Source organism: Ornithorhynchus anatinus, chromosome 12, assembly GCF_004115215.2.
Source record: "Ornithorhynchus anatinus isolate Pmale09 chromosome 12, mOrnAna1.pri.v4, whole genome shotgun sequence".
NCBI classification, from domain to species: Eukaryota; Metazoa; Chordata; class Mammalia; order Monotremata; family Ornithorhynchidae; genus Ornithorhynchus; species Ornithorhynchus anatinus.
The window spans coordinates 49,063,793-49,086,681 of NC_041739.1; the positions used below are offsets into that span (position 1 = coordinate 49,063,793).

The 22,889-nt window shown below is 51.0% G+C and overlaps 1 protein-coding gene across 2 annotated transcripts in view; it reads left to right on the forward strand.

The window, feature by feature from the left end:
* The window catches only part of EMCN (endomucin), an 86,041-nt gene extending 63,959 nt beyond the window's left edge, over positions 1–22,082 (forward strand). The window contains exons 5-10 of one of the 2 annotated variants that reach the window (XM_029077131.2): positions 10,462–10,515; positions 13,261–13,356; positions 15,295–15,319; positions 16,363–16,424; positions 18,166–18,239; positions 20,834–22,082. In XM_029077131.2, the coding sequence (XP_028932964.1) occupies positions 10,462–10,515; positions 13,261–13,356; positions 15,295–15,319; positions 16,363–16,424; positions 18,166–18,200 (272 nt within the window). In that variant the 3' untranslated portion in view covers positions 18,201–18,239; positions 20,834–22,082. Of the gene's footprint in view, positions 1–10,458; positions 10,516–13,260; positions 13,357–15,294; positions 15,320–16,362; positions 16,425–18,165; positions 18,240–20,833 lie in introns of both variants that reach the window. The other variant, XM_029077130.2, reaches the window with a different exon arrangement.
* The last annotated feature ends 807 nt before the right edge of the window (positions 22,083–22,889 follow it).

Below are 22,889 nucleotides of genomic sequence, written 5' to 3' on the forward strand. Positions count from 1 at the left end.
TTTGTTAAGTACTTTCTAGGTGATTAGTGCTGCTCTAAGCGCTGGGGTAGATAGAAGCAAATCAAGTTGGACACAGTCCCTGTCCCACAGTGGGCTCACAATCTTCTTCCCCATTTTACAGGTGAGGTAACCGAGGCACAGAGAAGTTAAGGCTCGAGGTCACGTAGCAGACACGTGTAAAGCTGGAATTCGAACCCAGATCCTCCCGACTCCCACACCCGACCTCTCTCCATTAGGCCACTCTGCTTCTCACGTGTGGCAAAGGCAGAATTAGAACCCAGATCTTCTGATTCCCACACCTTACTTTTTCCGCAAGACCGCGCTGCTTGTCTAAAAGAAATCCATTATCACCCACACCGACTACGTGTAGGAAAAACACTTCCGAGGCACCTGGGAAGCTCAGATTTGGGAAGCTGATGGCCAATGCCGATGGAACTCTATGGAAGTATCAACGTGGCTGAGTGGAAAGAGCCCAGACTTGGGAATCAGAGGTCATGGGTTCGAGTCCCGGCTCCACCACTTGTCAGTTGTGTGACTGTAGGCAAGTCACTTAACTTCTCTGTGCCTCAGTTACCTCATCTGTAAAATGGGGATTAACTGTGAGCCTCACGTGGGACAACCTGATTATCCTGTATCTCCCCCAGCGCTTAGAACAGCGCTCTGCACATAGTAAGCGCTTAACAAATACCAACATTATTATTCCCCCGATTAGACCGTAAGCCCGTCAAAGGGCAGGGACTGTCTCTATCTGTTACCGATTTGTACATTCCAAGCGCTTAGTACAGTGCTCTGCACATAGTAAGCGCTCAATAAATACTATTGAATGAATGAAAGTATGCACATTTGACCTTTGCAAAGATGAATTCGATGGGCAGATAATAATAATAATAATGTTGGTATTTGTTAAATGCTTACTACGTGCCCAGCACTGTTCAAAGCGCTGGGGTAGATACAGGGAAATCAGGTTGTCCCACGTGGGGCTCACAGTCTTAATCCCCATTTCACAGATGAGGTAACTGAGGCACCGAGAAGTTAAGCGACTTGCCCAAAGTCACCCGACTGACAGGTGGCGGAGCCGGGATTAGAACCCATCGCCTCTGACTCCTAAGCCTGTGCCCTTTCCACTGAGCCACGCTGCTTCTCTATCTGCAGATATCTCTAACTGCATAGCGATGGGAGACAGATCACCCTTGGTAGTCTTTTTTGTCGGTTTCTGTGCAAAAGAGCAGAGGTAAAGTGTGACCGATGGGTTCGGTGAACCGGGCATGATGAGAGGAATTCCAGATAATCCTAGCGGGATTGTGCGTACTCAGAGCGTGAGCGGCCCAAAGCCTGCTAAGGCCCCGGCCTCACCCGTGAGTCACGTTTTTCTGCCATCGATCTGCCCGTCTCCTCCCTTCCCTGGATAGAGCCCGGGCCTGGAAGTCAGAAGATCACGGGTTCTAATCCCGGATCTGCCACTTGTCTTCCATGTGGCCTTGGGTAAGTCGCTTCACTTCTCTGTGCCTCAGTTGCCTCATCTGTAAAATGGGGATTGAAACTGTGAGCCCCACGTGGGGCAGGACCTGTGTCCAATCTGATTTGCTTGTATCCACCCCAGAGCTTAGTCCAGTGCCTGATACATAGTAAGCGCTTGACAGATAACATTATTATTATTATTATTTTTATTCTCTGGATCTTGATGTGAGCTGGAGGGGCTCAGATGCCCTGGAGGTTAGGAGAAGGACTCCTGACTCCCAAAGACTTTCCGGATCCCGCTGATTATCCCGATCCAATTACCCGCTGCGTGACCTCGAGCAAGTCATTTCTTTGCACCTTGGTTTCCTCATCCACGGGATGAGGATTAAATATTGTTCTCCCTCCCCTCTGAACCGTGATCCCCCGTGTGGGGCAAGAACTGTGCCTGATCTGATAGTTTGGCCTCTACCCTGGTACTTAGAAGCAGTATGGCCTAGTGGAAAGAGCACAGGCTTGGGAGTCGGAGGACCTGGGTTCTAATCCTGTCTCCTCCACCTGCCTGCTGTGTGACTTAGGATAAGTCACTTTACTTCTCTGTGCTTTGGTTTCCTCAGCCGTAAAACGGGGATTAAATCTTCCTCCCTCCAGTTTAGACTGTGAGCCCTATGTGGGACGGGGACTGTGTTCAACCTGATTATCTCGTACCTACTCCAGCACTTGATACAGTGCGTGGTGCTCAGTGGAAAGAGCACGGGCTTGCGAGTCAGAGGGCGTGGGTTCAAACCCCGGCTCTGCCACTTGTCTGCTGTGTGACGGTGGGCGAGTCACTTAACTTCTCTGTGCCTCAGTTACCTCATCTGTAAAATGGGGATTAACTGTGAGCCTCACGTGGGACAAATTGATTACCCTGTATCTACCCCAGCACTTAGAACAGTGCTCTGCACATAGTAAGCCCTTAAATACCAACATTATTATTATTATTGCACAGTAAGCACGTAACAAATACCATAAAAAGTACCAGAATTATTAGTATAGAGAGCACTTAAAAATATCACAATTACGATTTCCAGGTGGCCAAAGAGAAAGGGTAACTTGCCCATTTTCAGACAGCCTCCACTTGGAGGGAAAATAATTTGCAGGCCCCGGTCGGTATCAGAAACGGGCCCCGGCTTTCATTTTCTGAGAAACGAATGAGCAAATTATGAATCGGCGAGCTACTGAGCGTGTACTCCGTGAGGGGAGGCAGTGTTACCTAGTGGAAAGAACACAGGACTGACCATCAGGAGCCCTAGGTTCTAAATCCCACCTCTGCCACTGGCCTGCTGCTGGGTGACCTTGGGTTAGTCCCTTATCCTCTCTTTGCCTCAGTTTCCTCATCTGCAAATGGGGTTGAAACAGATTGTGGAGGCGGGAACTGGGTCCAGTTGGATTATTTTATATCCAGTCCAGAGTTTAACACCTAGTGGGTCAGTAAATTCCCAGATAATAGAAAATGTTAAGCATTGGCAAGAAGATCCAGGTTCCTGGGCTGACAGCCAAGGCAGATAAAGTCAGGTTCAGCTCCAGTTCTGGTCCCTCTTCTTCGGGTCCTGCCGGCCGGCTCCTTGCTGCTGACCCCCCAACGGGTAGGAAAACAGCTGATATGTAGATTTTGCAGACACATTCCATCTAAGTTAGTTTTCTAATTTTTTAAAAAATGGTATTTAAGTGCTTAATATATGCCAGGCACTGTTCTTGTACTTTCCAAGCGCTTAGTATAGTTCTCCGCACAGAGGAAGTGCTCGGTAAATCTGATTGAATGAATGAATAATCACTGGGGTAAATATGCAGTAATAATAATGGTGGTATTTGTTAAGCGCTTACTATGTGCAAAGCACTGTTCTAAGCGCTGGGGAGATGCAAGGTGATCGGGTTGTCCCACGTGGGGCTCACAGTTTTAATCCCCATTTTACAGATGAGGTAACTGAGGCACAGAGAAGTTAGGTGGCTCGCCCAAAGTCACACAGCTGACAAGCGGCGGAGCCGGGATTAGAGCCCATGACCTCTGACGCCCAAGCCCGGGCTCTTTCCGCTGAGCCGCGCTGCTTCTCTATCAGATCGGACACAGTCCCTGTCCCACATGGAGCTCAAAATCTTAATCCCCATTTTACAGAGGAGGTCGCTGAGGCCCAGAGGAGTGAAGCGACTTGCCCGAGGTTACGCAGCAAAGTAGCAGAGGCGGAATTAGAACCCAGGACCTTTTGACTCCCGGGCCCAAGTTTTATCCGCTAGGCCACACTGCTGCTGCTGCTGTTGTAGTTGTAGAGTAATGGTAGTGAAAGTATGGATGAGGCACCTACCCTGTACAAAGCACCGGGCTGAGGGCTGGGAAGATGAAAATTAATTGAAGTCCCCATCCCTGGGGGCTCACGGTCTTAGAATAAAAGTGGGCAGGAGACTCCTCAGGCAATATGAAATCATCTAAGTACAAAAACACAGCTCAGGGTCCAAATAATAATAATAATGTTGGTATCCGTTAAGCGCTTACTATGTGCAGAGCACCGTTCTAAGCGCTGGGGGAGATACAGGGTGGGCTGAGAACCAATCAATCATTCGGTGCGTATTTCTCGAGTATGGTTACTGGATGCCGAGCACCACACTAAGCACTTAAGAAAGTACAAGACAACAGAGCTGGCGGTCCTGATGCCATCCGTCAGTCAGTCAGTCACGGGTATTTATTGAGCTCTTACCGTGTGCAGAGCACCCTGCTAAGCGCTGGGGAGAGTACAGTAGAACAATAAACAGACACATTCCCTGCCCACAATCAGCTCACAGTCTAGAGGGGAAAGAGACTGACAGAAATGGATGAAAGGATTGGCTCACTGGAAAAACGTGCGTTATCCGTGGATCGCATTTATTCGTGGCACCCTTTCCCCTCCCCGATGCTCTGCCGTCTCAGAAACTACTCGAGGACAGCCTACTGGCTGGTAATAATACTCCTAAGAACTTACTATGTCCCCAACACCGCACTAAGCGCTGGGATAGATGCAAGCAAATCGGGTAAGACACAGTCCCTGTCCCAAAAGGGCTCCCAGTATCAATCCCCATTTTCTAACTGAGGCTCAGAAAAGTGAAGTGACTCTCCCAAGGTCACACAGCAGACAAGTGGAAGAGTCAGGATCGGAATCCATGACCTTCTATTCCCAGGCCCGTGCTCCATCCGTTACGGCACACTGATCCTCAGCACGGGCTAAGCACTGTGTTAAACACTGGAGTGGATTCAAGGTAACCAGACCGGGCACAGTCCCTGCCCCACATGGGGTTCACAGTCTAAGAGGGAGGGAGAACAGGTGTTTAATCCCCATTTGACGGATGAGGAAACAGGCCCAGAGAAGGTGTTGTAAATGGTTTCTTGCTGAATTTCTCCCCTCTGCTTCTTTCCTTCCTTTGCTTTGGTCCTCCAGGGCTTAAAGCATTTCCCGCCCACGTTCATGTTGACTCCAAAACTTCAAGTGAGTCACTAAGTGCATTAAAATAGGGCGGTTGCTTCCCAGATCCTCCATCTGTCCAACCGGATCTGCTTGCATCCGCCCCAGCGCTTAGTACGGTGCCTGGCACTTAACAAATACCATCATCATCATTGTTATGAGGGTCGGGGTCCGGGCTCTCCTCCCCCTTTATGTTTTGCATTTCATTGTTCCATAAACATTCTGGTCTCTAGGGGCTGGGCTTTCATCCTTTGTAACTCTAGAGTTCCAGGGACCAGGATTTGGCTCTCTAGAAGAAACCAATCTCAGGAGGAGAGAACATTTAGCCAGAGGCTGGGATTCCCCTGGGCATTTGCAAAACCTGAGCCCTCTTGGGGCAATAGTGTGGCTGACCTGATGACGGAGGGAATGAAATCCTTTCTCGCTCAATTGTCAGGAGGCCCGGGATAGTCTGGTTCCGTAAGATGGCGACGGCTAATCACCCCCAACTGGAAAATAACCCTTCATTTCCTGGAGAGCCCTTACTCAATCACCTCCTAAGTCTTTTCTTCTTCAAACGATAGTCTTTAACCTTTCTGCAGCCTGTAATTCTTTTTCCCAGCTCTTAACCACCTCTACTGTCCTCTTCCGAATCCTTTCCCGGAAGCAGTGTGGTCTAGCGGGAAAAGGACGGGCCTGGAAGTCAGAGGGCCCGGGTTCTACTCCCTGCTCGGCCACTTGCCCGCAGTGTGACCTTGAGCAAGTCACCTAATTTGTCTGGGCCTCGGTTTCTTTATCCGTCAAAGGGGGATTCACTACCTCTTCTCCCTACTTAGACTTTGAGAGCTATGGGGGAAAGGGACTGTGTCATTTCTTGATCACCCAGAGCTCAGTACAGTGTTTGACCCATATGAAGGGCTTAACAAAATACACGGTTATCATAATTCACATCCATCCTGTGACACAAGGAAAAGGAAATGCCTTCTTTGTAGCAAATGCGGAAACAAAAACCCAAACTGTGAAAATAAGACTCCTAAAAGGATTCAAGCAATCCATCGCATCAATCAGTGGTATTTAATGATAATGTTAATAATGTTGGTATTTGTTAAGCGCTCACTATGTGCCGAGCACCGTTCTAAGCGCTGGGGTAGACACAAGGGAATCAGGTTGTCCCACGTGGGGCTCACAGTCTTAATCCCCATTTTACAGATGAGGTAACTGAGGCACAGAGAAGTTAAGTGACTCGCCCACAGTCACACAGCTGACAAGTGGCAGATCCAGGATTCGAACCCATGACCCCTGACTCCCAAGCCCGGGCTCTTTCCACTGAGCCTTAGTGGTATTCAGTGGCTTCAGCTACTTCACCTGTAAAATGGGGATAAAGACTTTGAGCCCCACGTGGGACCACCTGATTATCTTGTATCTACCCTAGTGTTTAGAACAGCCCTCGGCACATAGTAAGCGCTCAACAAACACCATCGTCATTATTATTACTAAGTGCTAGGGTGGATACATGCAGATCACAGACTGTCCCTGTAAATCAGTGGCACTTCTCTCCAGAGCTGGAATTCATTCCTTTATTTCTACGACTGTCCGTCTCCCCCTCTAGACCGTAAGCTTGTTGTGGACAGGGACTGTGTCTGCTCTGTTGTTCTCTCCCAAGCACGTAGTACAGTGCCCTGCACACAGTAAGTGCTCAGTAAGTACCGTCGATTGATTTATGGAGCCCTTATATGCAGAGCACTCTTTCTAAGTGCTTGGGAAGCAACGTGGCCTAGTGGAAAGAGCACAGGCCTGGGAGTCACAGGGCCTGAGTTCTAATCTCAGCTCTGCCACTCGTCTGCTGGGTGATCTTGAGCAAGTCACTTAATGGCTCTGTGCCTCAGTTCCCTCATCTGTAAAATGGGAAATTGAGACCGTGGGCCCCACGTGGGACAACCTGATTAGCTTGTATCTACCCCATCGCTCAGTACAGTGCCGGGCACATAGTAAGCACTTAACAAAAGCAAATAATCATTATTATTATTATCTAATCCCAGTGCTAAGCAGCTTGATATATGGTATAATTATTGGTTTTTTGTTAATAAAGTGGATACTTAGCTCGATAAGGCTGGTCTAGATAAACTATCAAGGTCCCTTCCTTCACGAGACATCAATGATTTTAGGGTCGAAATTGCTAAAAATCATCTCTCACCAAGGCATAACTCGGTTCTGAGGACCTTTGGAATGGATCAGCCAATCCACTAGTGACATTCGTTGAGCACTTCCCATGTGCAGAGCAATAATAATTGTGGTATTCGTCAAGCTCTACTATGTGCCAGGCACTGGACTGAAGTGCGGGGGTGGATTCGAGCAAATCGGGTTGGACCCAGTCCCTGTTCCACATGGGGCTCACAGTCTCAATCCCTATTTTACAGGTGGGGTAACTGAGGCCCAGAGAAGTGAAGTGACTTGACCAAGGCCACACAGCAGACAAGTGGCAGAGCCGAGATTAGAGCCCACGACCTTCTGATTCCCAGATCCGGGCTCCATCCTCTCCGCCAAGCAGTCGTTAGAGTCCGCAGGCACCATCCTTGCCCTCAAGAAGCTTACAGTCAAGGGTAGTTGTTGAGTGGTTTCAGCGTGCGGAGCACACGTTCAGTTGTTTTTATTGCGTACTTACTGTGTGCAAAGCACTGTAGTAAACGCTTGGAAGAGCACGATATAACGGAGTTGAGTACCCGACCCTCGCCTTCGTGTTTCTGGCACGATCTCTGCCAGGCCAGTGTCAGAGCAAGTACTGAGTCTCAAATGGGGCCAGACAATTCATTCAATCATATTTACTGAGCACTTACTGTGCGCAGAGCACCGTACTAAGTGCTTAGCACTGCATTAAGCACTTAAAATAATGATGGCATCTGTTAAGCGCTTACTACGTGTCAAGCACTGTTCTGACCATTGAGGGAGATACAAAGTAATCAGGTGGTCCCACGTGGGGCTCACAGTCTTAATTCCCATTTTGCAGATGAGGTAACTGAGGCGCAGAGCAGTGAAGTGACTTGCCCAAGGTCACACAGCAGACAAGTGTGGGAGCCGGGGTTAGAACCGACATCCTTTGACTCCCAAGTCCATTTCCTTGCCGCTAAGCCATGAGCCGGCGTGGGCGACCCACGGGCTTCGGCGGATGCTGGCGGAGGGCGGATCCCAGCCAGAGGCGAAGAAGCGGAAGTCTTGGATGAGCAGGGAGATATCATTCGTTCATCCAATCGTATTTATCGAGCACTTGTGTACAGGGCACCGTACTAAGCGCTCGGCAGAGTTCGCTACAACAGTAAACCGACACATTCTCCTCTCTAGACGTTGGCTCGTTTGGGGCAGGGGATGACACTGTTTATTTTTGTATTGTACTTTCCCAAGTGCTTACTACTGTGCTCTACACACAGTAAGCGTTCAATAAATACGATTGAACGAATGAACGAAACTTCCCAGCCCACGACGAGCTTCCAGGCCAGGGAATGTTGGAATGATCCTTTCTGAAGAGCAGCAGGGGTCAGCCAAGTCTGGGAGAAATAACTGACCCCCCTCCCCGGCTCGCAAGTCTTGGGCGACCTTGGCAATTGCCCCCTACTTTCCCCCTGCTCTGCTTCCACTAAACCCCGGATCGCCCCTTCGCTCCCCTAATACCAGCCTGCTCGCCGTGCCTCGATCTCATTTTTCACCTAAGACCCTTTGTTCACATAAGGACTCCCGTATCCTTCATAATAATTACAGTATTTGTTAAGCGCTCACTGTGTGTCGGGCACTGTTCTAAGCGCTGAGGTAGATACAGGATAAACGGGTCGGGCACGGTCCCTGTCCCACATAAAACTCGCGGTCTGGATCCCCGTTTTCCAGATGAGGGAACTGAGGCACAGAGAAGAGAAGTCCTTTGCCCAGTCACGAAGCAGACAAGTGGCTATGAGAAGCAGGGTGGCTCAGTGGAAAGAGCACGGGCTTTGGAGTCAGAGGTCACGGGTTCGAATGCCGGCTCGGCCACTTGTCAGCTGTGTGACTGTGGGCAAGTCACTTGACTTCTCGGTGCCTCAGTGACCTCATCTGTAAAATGGGGATTAAGACTGTGAGCCCCAAGTGGGACAACCTGATTCCCCTGTGTCTACCCCAGAGCTTAGAACGGTGCTCGGCACATAGTAAGCGCTTAACAAATACTAACATTATTATTATTATTATTACTTCTCTGGGACTCAGTTACCTACCTCATCTGTAAAATGGGGATTAAGACTGAGATCCCCATGTGGGACGATCTGATTACCTTGTATCCCCCCCACCCCGGCGCTTAGAACAGTGGTTGGCACATAGAGCTTAACAAATGCCATCATTATTACTGTTATTTTTAAGTGATATGAATCACATCTCCTCCAGGAAACCTTCCCTGACTAATCTCTCATCTCCCTCCCTCCATTCCCCATCACTTAGGCCCTTGAGTCTTCACCGCCCTCAACACATAGGCGTTCACGCCACCCCACGGCACATAAATACATATCCTTATACTCAGTTGTTTCTCTTTTTGGTCATTGATTTTAGCGCCTCTCTGCCCCTCTTCTCGAGGGTGGGATACAAATGTACTAACTCTAATGTGCTCTCCCACGCTCTGAGTATGGTGCTCTGCACAGAGTGAGTGCTCAGTAAATGCCACTGCTCTACAGACCACTAACTGGGACTCACTGTTACTTTATTGTTACTCCCACAACTGGCCTGCCTAAAACTGCTCCATCACCTTCCTTGCTGCTGCTAGAACAGACCGGAAAGGACGCCGGGCAGGATCTTTGTGATTCTTCCCTCCCTCCACCCCTTCTCCCCGTTATTGGTATATGTTGTTAAATACTTAGATGTCCGGCACTATACTAAGCACTGGGGTAGATACTGGACCCGATCCCTGTCCCACACAGTGCTCACAGCCTTACTCTCCATTTTATAGATGTGGTAACTGAGTCGCAGAGAAGTGAAGTGACTTGCCCAGGGTGACCCAGCAGTCAAATGGCAGAGCCAGGATTGGGACCCAGGTCCTCTGACTCCCAGGCCCTCACTCTTTCCATTAGGCCCCGCTGCTTCTCCTCTTTCACCTGCTCTTCCGCTATCACCAAAACTGACCCGAATCCTGGGAGGGTCTGAATTGGCTTCACCCGAATCAGATGTCAACCAACACCGCTGCTCAGATGTCCGTAAAGCCACCCACGAGGATTTCAGTCACGAGGAAGGAAACTCGGGCCCAAAATTTGCCTATTCACCTCAGAAATCAATTCCCTGTGGTAGATTTCTCCAGTCTCTGAAGGAAATAAAACACCTCTTTCTCTTCTAAAGTCTACATCCTAAGGACTTAGAGAATGGAAGCTTAGAAGAATACACTTAGAGAAGGTCTGATCTATTCAGATAGTTCCACCTTGGGAAGGTCTTTGGGGCCGTGGGCAGTGGAAAGGTCTTTGGGCCTGTTCCCCAAGTAGCCTGCCTGAAAGTTAAGATTGAGGGAGCCGGTGAGCTCCACCTTTCCCTGAGATTAATTCCTCTTTTTCCTTCGCAGTAGAATCGAGCACCGTGAAAAGCACCAGCTCCCCTCTCGCCAGCCCTGCCTATTCCGGTGAGTAAATATATTCCTGCTTCATTTTGTCCCCCCTTTCGGTTTGCCGCTGGCACGAGCCCGTGTGCGTGTGTGCCTCCGACAGCCTTATCTCAACCCTCCCTGCATCCTGGACCCCATTAGAATCTCTGCGTCCTCCTCCAAGAAACCTTTCAGATCGAAGGAGGGTTCAGCTAAAGGCTGACTGGTTGCCTTTTGTATCCTAGGACACCATAATTCCTTCCCAGGACTGAGGAAGAAGTAGACTGTGCACAGAGCGCTGTACTAAGCACCTGGGAAAGTACAGTCGATAGTAAACGGTGACATTCCCTGCCCACAGGGAGTTCGCAGTCTCCCGGGGGGAAGACAGACATCAATCCAAATAAATAAAACTACAAATAATAACAATAATAATAATAATGTTGGTATTTGTTAAGCGCTTACTAGGTGCCGAGCACTGTTCTAAGCGCTGGGGTAGACACAGCGGAATCAGATTGTCCCACATGGGGCTCACAGTCTTAATCCCCATTTTACAGATGAGGTAACTGACGCACCGAGAAGTTAAGTGACACAAATATCTAACAGATATCAAATTAACACTGAAAAATTCTCACCCCGGATTATCTACGGCTTCACTGATATCTTGGCAAAGGCCCCAGCCGACGGTGCCGGTAGAAAGATGTTTTTCTCTGTCATTTATTTATTTTTGTTAATGTCTGTCTACCCCGTAACTCGTTTTGGACAGGGAATGGGTCTATTTATCGTTAGAGTACCCGCTCCCTAGTGCTTAGTGCAGTGTTCTGCACACAGTAAGTGCTCGATAAATACAACTGACTGAATCTAAGCTACGGAAATGTCCATCCGGGCGGGATGGAAGGCGGGTTATCCAACCTGGCTGTGCAAGGCCTGCGGGGAAGACACCAAACCTGATCGACAAGCTGAAATCCCTGGGAGCAGCAGTGTGGAAAACAAGAGATTTTTGAGAGAGAAAGGCTGCTTCAATCTGCCGGGCGGGATACATTTTGATGATGTATCTTTACTGCCTCAACCTTTTCTCTTCTGCACCCTCTTCCCTTGTCAGAAAAGAAGATGGATGCTGGGAAAAAGAGAGAGATGTCTTATTTTAAGTAGCGGGGAAGAAAGCTCTCCCTTTTCTATTCCTGATCCAAACCGCCGTGGAAACATCCGTCTCGGGTGCCCAGTTCCCCGGAGATGTTGGGTTTTAACTGTTGACTCATAGAGAAGGGCTCTTGTTGGCCCTCACGCCTTCTGGGCCTGGATAGATGCAGCTGTGGGGAGATGGCAGCAGTCGATCCTCTGGCTCTGGGGCTAGACGCCCCTCTCCCTCCCCCATACCTGCTGTCTGAACCCAACAGCATCCCCACAGCGGTCCGGGAAGGCCGGAAGGAAAAGGGAAGGAAAATGTTCCTGCTAAGAGTGCCTCTCTGCCTCACAGGAGCAGCAAGCCTGCCACCAAGCGGGTACGGGAGAGGTGGGAACGTTCCTTCGGAGAGGGGAATTTCTCCGGATCCGCTGGAATCCCGACAGGGAGAAAAAGAGTCCCTTGGCTTGAGGGTGGGATGGGACGTGGAGGCAGGTGAAACCGTTTAAAGTAAAAGGGGGAGAGAGGGAGGATTTGGGTAGGGAGCTCTCTGAGGTCAGGGGTCGTGTCTACAAATTGTACTCCCCTGAGCGCTTAGCACAGTGCCCCTTCCCGAGGAAGTGTTCGGTCAATCCCTTCGATTGCTAGGCTGGTTCGTGGTGGAGTGGTCCGTGATGAGAAAGTGTGGGATGTGGCGGGGAAAGACAAGGGTGTTGGAAGCCCCCTCCATAATAATAATAATGTTGGTATCTGTTAAGCGCTTACTACGTGCAGAGCACTGTTCTAAGCGCTGGGGGAGATACGGGCTTTGCAGTCCGAGGTCATGGGTTCGAATCCCGGCTCTGCCACTTGTCAGCTGTGTGACTGTGGGCGAGTCACTTCACTTCTCTGTGCCTCAGTGACCTCATCTGTAAAATGGGGATGAAGACTGTGAGCCCCACGTGGGACAACCCGATTCCCTTGTGTCTACCCCAGAGCTTAGAAGGGTGCTCTGCACATAGTAAGCGCTTAACAAAAAAAAAAAATACAGGGTCATCAGGTTGTCCCACGTGAGGCTCACAGTTAATCCCCATTTTACAGATGAGGTCACTGAGGCACAGAGAAGTGAAGTGACTCGCCCACGGTCACACAGCTGACACGCGGCAGTACCGAGATTCGAACCCACCACCTCTGACTCCCAAGCCCGGGCTCTTTCCACTGAGCCACGCTGCTTCTCCATCCCCCTCCCCCCCCTCCCCCCATCAAGCATCTTAGCGCAGGAGACAGAATGGACAGAGGGCCCGATCCAAATTAAGCATCGCTTTCTCAGATAATAATAGCAATAACGGTACTTGTTACGCACTTACTATGCGCCAAGCCCTGTACTAAGCACTGGAATAGATACGAGTTAATCAGGTTGGACAGAGTCCAGCTCCCACATGAGGCTCACACTCCCAATCCCCATTTTCCAGATGAGGTAACGGAGGCCCAGAGGAGTGGAGTGACTTGCCCACGGTCACGCAACAGAGAACTGGCGGAGCCAGGATTAGAACCTAGGTCTTCGGACTCTCACCCGGTGTCCTGTCCACTGGGCCTCGCTGTTTCTCATCATTCTCAGATGGCAGTTATGCGGTTTGGGGCGACAGTGTTGCCCAGAGTAACACCTTCTCCCTGGCTCCTCTTAGGTGTGATTTTGCCGGTGGTCATCACCCTGATAGTGATCACGCTGTTGGTTTTCATCCTGGTGGGTTTGTATCGGATGTACCGGAAGAAGGACCCGGGTAAGTGATGAACGTCTCTGTACGGGAAGAGCCTCCCCTCCCAGCACCCCCGGGGGTCTGACTCCTGACCCTAGGTCCTTGGGAGCCGAGGAGGGGAAGGGGAAGGACCTGATGACTGGGAATTTTCTCCCTCCCTTCAGGCAAAAGGAGGAGAAGGGGATCTCGTCTGGGGACAGTGGGCGGGGAACGTCTTTATCGACTCCCCCAAGTGTGTAGCGCAGTGCTCTGCACACAGTAAGTGCTCAATAATCACCATCGATTGATCGACTGGGGCCTCGGGAATGAGCCCGTCCCAGAATAGGTGTCCCGATGAGGTGGAGGCAGGGGCTGCTTCCGCTCCAGCCTCTTTGGAACTTCCCTTCCCAGAGTCGATAATAATATAATAACGCTGGTATTTGTTAAGCGCTTACTACGTGCCACACACCGTTCTAAGCGCTGGGGTAGATAACCAAGTAAGCAGGTTGATCCACGTGAGGCTCGCGGTCTTAATCCCCGTTTTGCAGACGAGGTGACTGAGGCCCAGAGAAGTGAAGCGGCTTGCCCAAGGTCATACAGCAGACAAGAGGCGGAGGTGGGATTAGAACCCACGTCCTCTGACTCCCGAGCCCGGGTCCTTTCCACTAAGCCGCGCTGCTTCTCCCCAGTTCTCCCGCTGCCCCAGTCCCCCTCTCGTTCCGCGTGCTTCCCCGCGGCCGACGTCAGTCGGGGGGACACCAAGGCGGCCACACAATCTCCCTGCTCAGCATCTTCCCGTCTCTCTCCCCCGGGACCGTTTCACCCCCGTTTACAGTTCCGGCGGGTTCCACCCGGATGTGGGTTCTAATGTCGGCCTGGGGCAAACCACTTAACTGCTCTGTACCTCAGTTTCCCCATCCGAATAGTGGAGATCCAACCCCCGTTCTCCCTCTCCCTTAGATTGAATGGGTCAGATGCGTCTGACCTGCTTGGTCTTGCATCTGCCCCAGCGTTTGGCCCGCAGTAAGCATTTTGCAAATACCACAGTTTTCATCACCATGGTGAAGTCACTGGAATTTAAACACTAGTATTTATTGAGCCTGACTGTGCAGAGCACTGTACTAAGCATTTGGGAGAGTACAATGCGACAGAGTTGGTAGACACATCCGCTGCCCACAGAAAGCTCACAGTCTAGAGGGAGGATCGTGTCAGTCGGTCAACAGGTAAGTCGGTCACGTTTATTGAGCGCTTACCGTGCGCAGAGAACTTTACTAAGCACTTGGGAGGGTACAAAATAACAATATAGCAGACACATCCCCTGCCCACAACAAGCTGACGGTCTAGAAGGGGAGAAAGACGTGAATATAAATAAAATGACAGATAGGTACATAAGAACTGTGGGGCTGGGAAGGGGATGAATAAAAAGAACAAGTCAAGGTGACCCGGAAGGGAAGGAGGAGAGGAAAGGGGGGGCTTAATCAGGGAAGGCCTCTTGGAGGAGATGGGCCTTTAATAAGGCTTTGAAGCGAGGTAGAGTCATCGTCTGTCAGATGTGAGGCGGGAGGGCGTTCCAGGCCGCAGACAGGACTTGGGCGAGAGGTCAGCGGCGAGATGGATGAGACGGAAGTAAAGTGTGATGGATAGCGTTAGAGGAGGGAAGTGTGCGGGCTGGGTTGCACTAGGAGAGTAGCGAGGCGAGGTAGGAGGGGGCAAGGGGATTGAATGCTTCAGAGCCAAAGGCGAGGAGTTTCTGTTTGATGCGGCGGTAGATGAAAGCCTGCGATGGGTTCCCAGCCCGTGGACCTGAGAGACTCAGAAAGACGCTGCCTAAGGGAAACCGCCTTCAGTTGACAGTGGGACCACTGAGTGGGAACCGATTCCCCCACCCATCGTCCCCTTTCACGCTAGAATGGACATCATCTGGTTTCTTCTCTGGGAAAACTCCGGGTCATGTCAGTGACTCATCTCTGTCTCTTCCTCTAGGGTCACCGGACAACGGAACTGACCAGTAAGTAGCATCATATCTCTCGAAGTTTCGATCCCCGGGTGGATTAGGGGAAAAGACTTCCTCATCGGCATCCGTGGTATTTACTGAGCCCTCAAGGTGTGTGCGGGGCACTGGACTGAACGTTTGGGAGAGTCCAGTGCAGCGGAGTCGGTAAACACGTTCCCCGCCCACAAGAAGCTTCCCAACATTAACTTTACGGGGAAACTTTCCCGCATAGACAGGATGCTCCGGGATTTTGCGGGGGGGCTAGCTCTGGCTCGGTATCCGCCCTTTCCTTTCCATCCAAACTGCTACAGTCACTCATCCTATCTCGCCTGGATGATTGCATCAGCCTCCTTGCTGACCTCCCAGCCTCCTGCCTCTCCCCACTCCAGTCCATACTACGCTCTGCTGCCTGCATCATTTTTCTACAAAAACGTTCAGGACATGTCACCCCGCTCCTCCAAAAACTCCAGCGGTTGCCCATCCAGCTCCGCATCAGAGAAAAACTCCTCCCCGTTGGCTTTAAAGGTCTCCATCACCTTGCCCCCTCCTACCTCACCTCGTTTCTCTCCTTCTTCGACCCAGCCCTCACGCTTCGCTCCTCTAGCGCTAACCTTCTCACTGGGCCTCCGTCTCGCCTGTCTCGCCGCTGATCCCTCGCCCACATCCCGCCTCTGGCCTGGAACGCCCTCCCTCCTCAAACCCGACGGACGTTTACTCTCCCCACCTTCAAAGCCTCATCGAAGGCCCATCTCCTCCAAGAGGCCTTCCCGGACCAAGCCTCACTTTTCCTCATCTCCATCCACTTTTGCGTTGCTCTGACCTGCTCTCTTTGCCCTTCCCCGCCCCAGAGCGCTTATGTATATAGCTGACATTTGATTTATTTGCACTGATATCTGTTCCACCCCGCCCCCACCGACTTCAAGCTCATCTGTGGACAGGGAATGTCACGGTTTATTGTTGTATTGTACTTTCCCAAGCGCTTAGCACAGCTCTGTGTACAGAAAGCACTCAACAAATACGAGTGAGTGAATGAATTAATTCGACTCTTTCTTTAACAGGCCCCAGTCGGATAAAGAGAGTGTTAAACTCCTGACGGTGAAGACGCTTTCTCCTGAAACTGGTAAGGCCTTCTCCACTGTGGGGGCAGACACCGGCGGAAAAGACTCGTTTTGCAAAGCAGGTGGCCGTGGGCCATAGCTGGGCCATTTGATGGCGGAGGAGGGAGGAGGTAGGTGGCCAAAGGCCGGGTTTCCAGATCGGGGGATGATGTGACGGGGAAGAGGCGGGAGAGCTGAAGGGGCAGGTATTTCGGGGAACAACGCGGCGTAGTGGAAAGAGCAGGGGCCCCGGGGACAGAAGGCCATGGCTTCTAATCCCAGCTCTTCCAAATACTTGCTGGATGACCATGGGCAAGTCACTTCACTTCTCTGGTCTCAGTTACCTCAACTGGAAAATGGAGAGTGAGACTGGGAAACCCGTGTTGGACAGAGACTGAGTCCAATCTGATTAGCTTTATCCACCCCAGTGCTTGGCACATAGTAAGCACTAAACAAATACTATTATTATTATTATGAAGATGTTTGAAGCTGGCCCTGGTCACAGTTAATGGACAACCTGGGAGACAGCTGACAGCATCGGGGAGAAGCAGGACAGACTAGGGGAAAGAGCATGAGCTTGGAAGTCAGAGGTCCGGGATTCTGATCCCACCTCTGTCCCTTGCCTGCTGTGTGACCCTGGGCAAGTCACTTCACCTCCCTGTGCCTCAGCCTCCTCATTTTTTAAATGGGGATTCAATGCCTGCTTTCCCCCCTACGAAGACTGTGAGCCTCATGTGGTACGAGGACTGTGTTTGACCTGATCATCTTTCATCTACCGTAGTGCTTAGTATAGTGTTGGGCACGTAGTAAGTGCGTAACTATTATTATTATCATTATTATCATCAACTCACTGACTGACATCCATGGACCAGAGTCCAGTACACCCACAGCTGATGAAATACATCTCTGTGTTGAAAGTTAAGTGTCAGGGAACCTTTTTTATAATGATATTTGTTTTTTGGATTATTTGTTTTTGTAGTATTTGTTAGGCAGTTACTCTGTGCCAGGCACTCATTAAGCCCTGGGGCAGCCCGTGTCTCACATGGGGGCTCACCGTCTTAATCCCCATTTTACAGCTGAGGTCACTGAGGCCCAATGAAGTTAAGTGACTTGTCCAAGGTCGCACAGCAGACGCGGCTTGGAATCATGATTAGAACACGGGTCCTCTGACTCCTAGGCCCCCGTTCTTTCCACTGGGCCACTCTAGGAAGAGAGCTGAGGACTGAGAGACAAGAGATGTGTGTTCCAATCTTGACTCCGCTGCTTGCCGGTTGGGTGACAGTAGGCAAGTTGCAACCTCTCTGTGCCTCCGTTTCCTCATCTGTAAAATGGGGATTAACTATCTGTTCTCCCTCCCCTTTAGACTGAGAGCCCAGTGTGGGATGTGGACTGCCCCACTGCTTAATACAGTGCCTGGCATATAGTAAGTGCCTAAGAAATACCATAGAAACAAATAAACCGAAAAGCAAATGCCACGGACTATGTCTATGCTGATTATCCTGTATCTACCCTGATGATCCTGTATCTACCCCAGTGCTTAGGTCAGTGTTGGGCACACGGACAGTGCGGAAGAAATATCACTATTATTATCATTAGGAAAAGCTAGAAGTCTGGGCCGACCGTACTACTGAGAGGCAACCTGTCGGCCGCTGATACTATCCTCGGGAAATTAAACTCGCTCTGAAAGGGCGGCCTGGAAAGTGATGTAGCGGGCCTCGTTCCATTTCTGGGCTCAGGGAGCCAAGCCCATCTTCTGTTTCGTAGGAGAGCAGTCAGCTCAAGGGAAAAATAAGAACTGACAGCCGGACGGATGGTCTCCACACCTGGGCAACTGACGCGTAAGTTTTCTGCTTCCATTCTGCGAGCTGCGTCTCTCGTGGACCTCTGCTGCCGGGATCCGATGGGATTCGGGAGATGGGATAGGGGAGCCGGGAACGGGAAGCCGGGAGCGACTTGCGGGCGTCCTCTCGTTGCGAGTTCGGTTGCGACCCGGAGAGCAGGCGGCTTGTTCCGCGGAAGACCCGGCAGCCCGTTTGGCAAAGACGGTTTTTTGCAGCGGAGGTGCCAGAAGAAATGAGTTCATCAGGGCCGCAGGGGAGCTTAGATTGTGAACTGCAGTAGCGCAGGCTGAAGAGGAGTCCGGAGTGTTTGCTACTGTCCTATAGGCTGCGGGGCAGGGGTGGGGGGAGCGGGGAGGGCCCGAGAGTGTCCACCGCGGCAATGCGGCGTTCACGGAGTGTGGCCCAGCAATTCAGGCTGCAGGAGACCCCGGCAACCGCGGGGAAACTTTGGAGCCCGGACCATTATAGTGCAGGTTGCCGGGGAGCCCTGGACTGTGTGTGGCCCAAGCCCAGCCTCCCGAGACCTGGAGCGATTTCCCCTGGGCCCGTGTATTATAATCATCATCATCATCATCATGCTGTTTGTTAAGCGCTTACCATGTGCCAGACACTCTACTAAACGCTGGGGTGGATACAAGGAAATCGAGTAGGACACAGCCCCTGTCCCGCGTGGGGCTCACAGTCTCAGTCCCCTTTTTACTGATGAGGTAACTGAAGCCCAGAGGAGTTAGGCGACTTGCCCAAGGGCGTACAGCAGACGAGCGGATTAAAACCCATGACCTTCTGACTCCCAGGCCGGGGCTCTATCGGTTACGTCACGCTGCCTCTCTGTTTCCTCTTGGGATCCGGATCCTTAGGGCTAGGAGAGACTCCTCTCCGGCTTCCGGCTTCTGGCTACCACTTGCCTCAGGGAGGACCCGCACTGTGACGATGCGTACTTCGAGCCTCCCCTTCGGCCCGCGTCGCCGTAGGACACACTCTCGGTAAAATGCGGCGAGCCGCACCAACGTACGAGGCTGGTATATCTGCCTCGGGGGCCGGAATGAGGCCTCCTACTCTGCTGGACTTGCTCTAGCGCTGAGCACACTGCTCTGCACAAAGTAGGGGCTCAATCAATGCCACTGAGTGATGGATGGATGGATGGATGGATGGATTAGCTGGGCTTTCTCTAAGGCCGCTCTCCATTTAGGCAGAGAGGAATTGGCAGAAGCAATCAGCAATTTTTCTGCCCAAGGAAGAAGAACCCCACGTGTTTCTTGAGACAGCAGGGTGGACACTGCACGGTTTCTTTCCCTCACCATTATCCTGGGCTCCCTCCCGTTGTCACCTGAACCAAAACGGCATCTTGACGGGCGATTACTGTTCGCATTTCTGCAGTGGGGATTTGAGACGCAGCCTGGCCTAGCGGAAGTTGCTCCACCACTTGCCTGCCATCTGATCCCTGTGGGCGGGGAATGTGTCCGTTTATGGTTATAATGTACTCTCCTTAGTGCTTAGTAGATGCTCTGCACACAATAAGCGCTCAATAAATACGGTTGACTGACTGAATGACTGACCGTGGGCAAATCCCTCAGCTTCTCTGAGCCTTGATTTCCTCATCTGTAAATGGGGATAATAATAGTAATAATGTTGGTATTTGTTAAGCGCTTACTATGTGCCGAGCACCGTTCTAAGCGCTGGGGTAGACACAGGGGAATCAGGTTGTCCCACGTGGGGCTCACAGTCTTCATCCCCATTTTACAGATGAGAGAACTGAGGCACAGAGAAGTTAAGTGACTCGCCCACAGTCGCAGAGCTGGGATTCGAACTCATGAGCCCCGACTCCAAAGCCCGTGCTCCTTCCACTGAGCCACGCTGAAATACCTCTGTTCGCCTTCCCCTTAAGACCGTGAGCCCTAGGCGAGACAAGGACTGATCTGATTATATTGTAATAAAAACAGTCTTTAGTCCTCGGAAGCGGCCTGGCCTAATCGAAAAACCTGGAAGCTGGGAGTCAGAGGACCTGGGTGCTAATCCCGGCTCCACCACAAGTCTGCCGGGTGACCTTGAGCAAGTCACTTCACTTCTCTGGGCCTCAGTTACCTCATCTGTATAATGGGGATTAAGAGTGTGAGCCCCATGTGGGACAGAGACTGTGCCCAACCTGATTAACTTGAATCTACCCCGGCGCTTACAAAAGCGCTTGGCACATAGTAAGCGCTTGACAAGTACCCTAATTAATTCTCCGTGCCTCAGTTACCTCATCGGTAAAAAGGAGATTAAAACTGCAGGCCCCACCTGGGACTTGGTCTGTGTCCAACCTGATTATCTGGTACATTAACCATTGCGGTATTTACTGAACGTTTATTATGTGGCAGGTGCTATACTAAGCGCTTGGGTGGATACCAGCGAATCAAGTTGGATGCAGTCCCTGCCTCAGTATCTACCCCAGCGCTTAGTGCACTATCCAGAACATAGAAAACGCTCAACAAATGCCGCAAGCGTTGTTATTGTAAATGCCTGTCATCCCGTTGTAACGGAAGGTTTTCTAGGTGCTTCTCGAACTTGGACAGAGAGTGCTTCCTAACCTGAAGTCTTTCCTGTCTTCTCAGGTGTCAGAAAGTTCATCCCGTCCTCGCCGGGAACTTTGCTCAGAGAGTGTGTTCCAACTGGGAATTCCGGCACATTGACCGAGGCTCAATCACGGGCAGACCACAGACCCCCTTCCCCATCGCCAAACACAAATTCCCTGCGGTTCTCGGTCTCCGGGCGAGGTTTCTGGCTTCTCGGTGGCCTTCGATATTTATTATTCTCTGTTTTTGAAAGCAAGGAAAGGTGGCCTCCCTCGGCACCTCCCACGTGAAGATGACGTCCACGACGGTGAGATCCCATCCCTCTATAGGATGGGACCAAAGTTTGAGACCAACATTCCGTTCCACTCCGTGCGCGTGTAAAAAACGTCCTTGGCACGTCCACTTGTTTGCTATCATTTGCAAGGCCTGCGGTGCTGTTCTAATCTGCCTCTTGGGATCAAAATGTTCCCAAGGTCCCCACTCAAGGAGGATGGTCCTTCTCCCGGGTCCTGTCCACCATCTTGTTCTGCTTACCCTCGTGTTCTTCCCGAACGCTGTATCACACGGTGGAGCTGTGGGCTACGTTTCTCTCGTCTTAAAAGCGTTTGCCCTCCATGCTTGTAGTTACCCATTCAACAGCTGCTTGGACACCCTGCCGCCCTCCATTCTCCCCTCGCGTCCCACCCAGCGGAGCCATGTTGCGATTCTCCGGTGCCGTGAGCTTGTTGTTCCGGGGCCTCCTTGTCACTAACCGAGTCCGAGGTGACACTTTTGCAACTTCTCGGGGAGCTGGGCGCGATTCTGCGGTAGATCCAGTAGCCGCGGAGGATTTCCGAGCACCGGAGGGCACGACTCTCGCTCCGTCGGGCTTCAGTTTGGCTCTCGGCTCGTTGTCTTCTTGTTGGCCGAAAGACGCGCTGGTCTTCTCGGTTCCATATTCTACTTCTCTGCATCGTTGAGTCCCGTGTTGCCAGCGGAGCGGATTTCAGTGACGACGTTCAGTTCTGGGTCGTCGATGAAAGCCTTGTGCTTCCCTGTGAAGGGTTTCGATGGACAGGCTGGTACATAACCTAGGTTTCCTTTCGGGATTATTCTCAACTCAGAGCACTGTCCTTATTCCTCAAAGCAGTTTATAATCATCTGTCTGTCTTTACATATATAGAGAGAGAGAGAGCTGTCCGTCGTGCCATATTGTACATATAAATGTTTTATTCATTTTATTCATCTGCCGGGGAGGAAAATGGTGTTTCTTTTTAAACTTCTAATAAATAATTTACTACCCTCAAAACAGTTAAATGTGATTATGAAGATGCAGCGGCCTATATTATCTGAAACTTGGAGTGTTTTGTTAACGGCTGAAGTCTTGAACATAACCACAGAGAGCGAAAAACACGTAAGAAAACGATTACGAACCAAAGTGGTCGCAATGGGTGGTGGATTGGCAGGTTACCAGTAGAGTCCCGCGAGGCCTTTCCATTTTTAATAGATCCTGGGAGTTGAAGGATCTGACCACATTACAGACAACATTCATCAACGCGATAAGGGTGTAAATCGTTTTCCCCTTTCCACCTTTTTCCAGCTACTGGGGGCATTGTTGATCTCTTTTAGAAACTGAATGACTCGCTCTGGAGATTGTTGCTGAGGGAAGCAGCGTGGCCCAGTGGATAGAGCCCGGGCCTGGGAGTCAGGGGACCTGGATTCTAATCCTGACTTCGCCACTTGCCTGCTGTGTGACCTCGGGCAAGTCACTTCACTTCTCTGTGCCTCAGTTCCCTCCTCTGCAAAACGGAGATTCAATACCCGCCCTCCCTTCTTCTTAGACTGTGAGCCCCACGTGGGACCTGGTTATCTTGTAACTACCCCAGACCATACTTAGTACAGTGCTTGGCGCGCAGTAAGTGCTTAACAAAATGGGTCGCAGCCTGGCATAGTAGATAGAGCACGGGCCCGGCAGTGTGAAGGTCACGGGTTCTAATTCCCACTCCCCCACCTGTCCGCTGTGTAAAATCCCCATTTTACAGATGAGGTAACTGAGGCACCGAGAAGTTAAGTGACTTGTCCAAAGTCACACAGCTGACAGGTGGCGGAGCCGGGA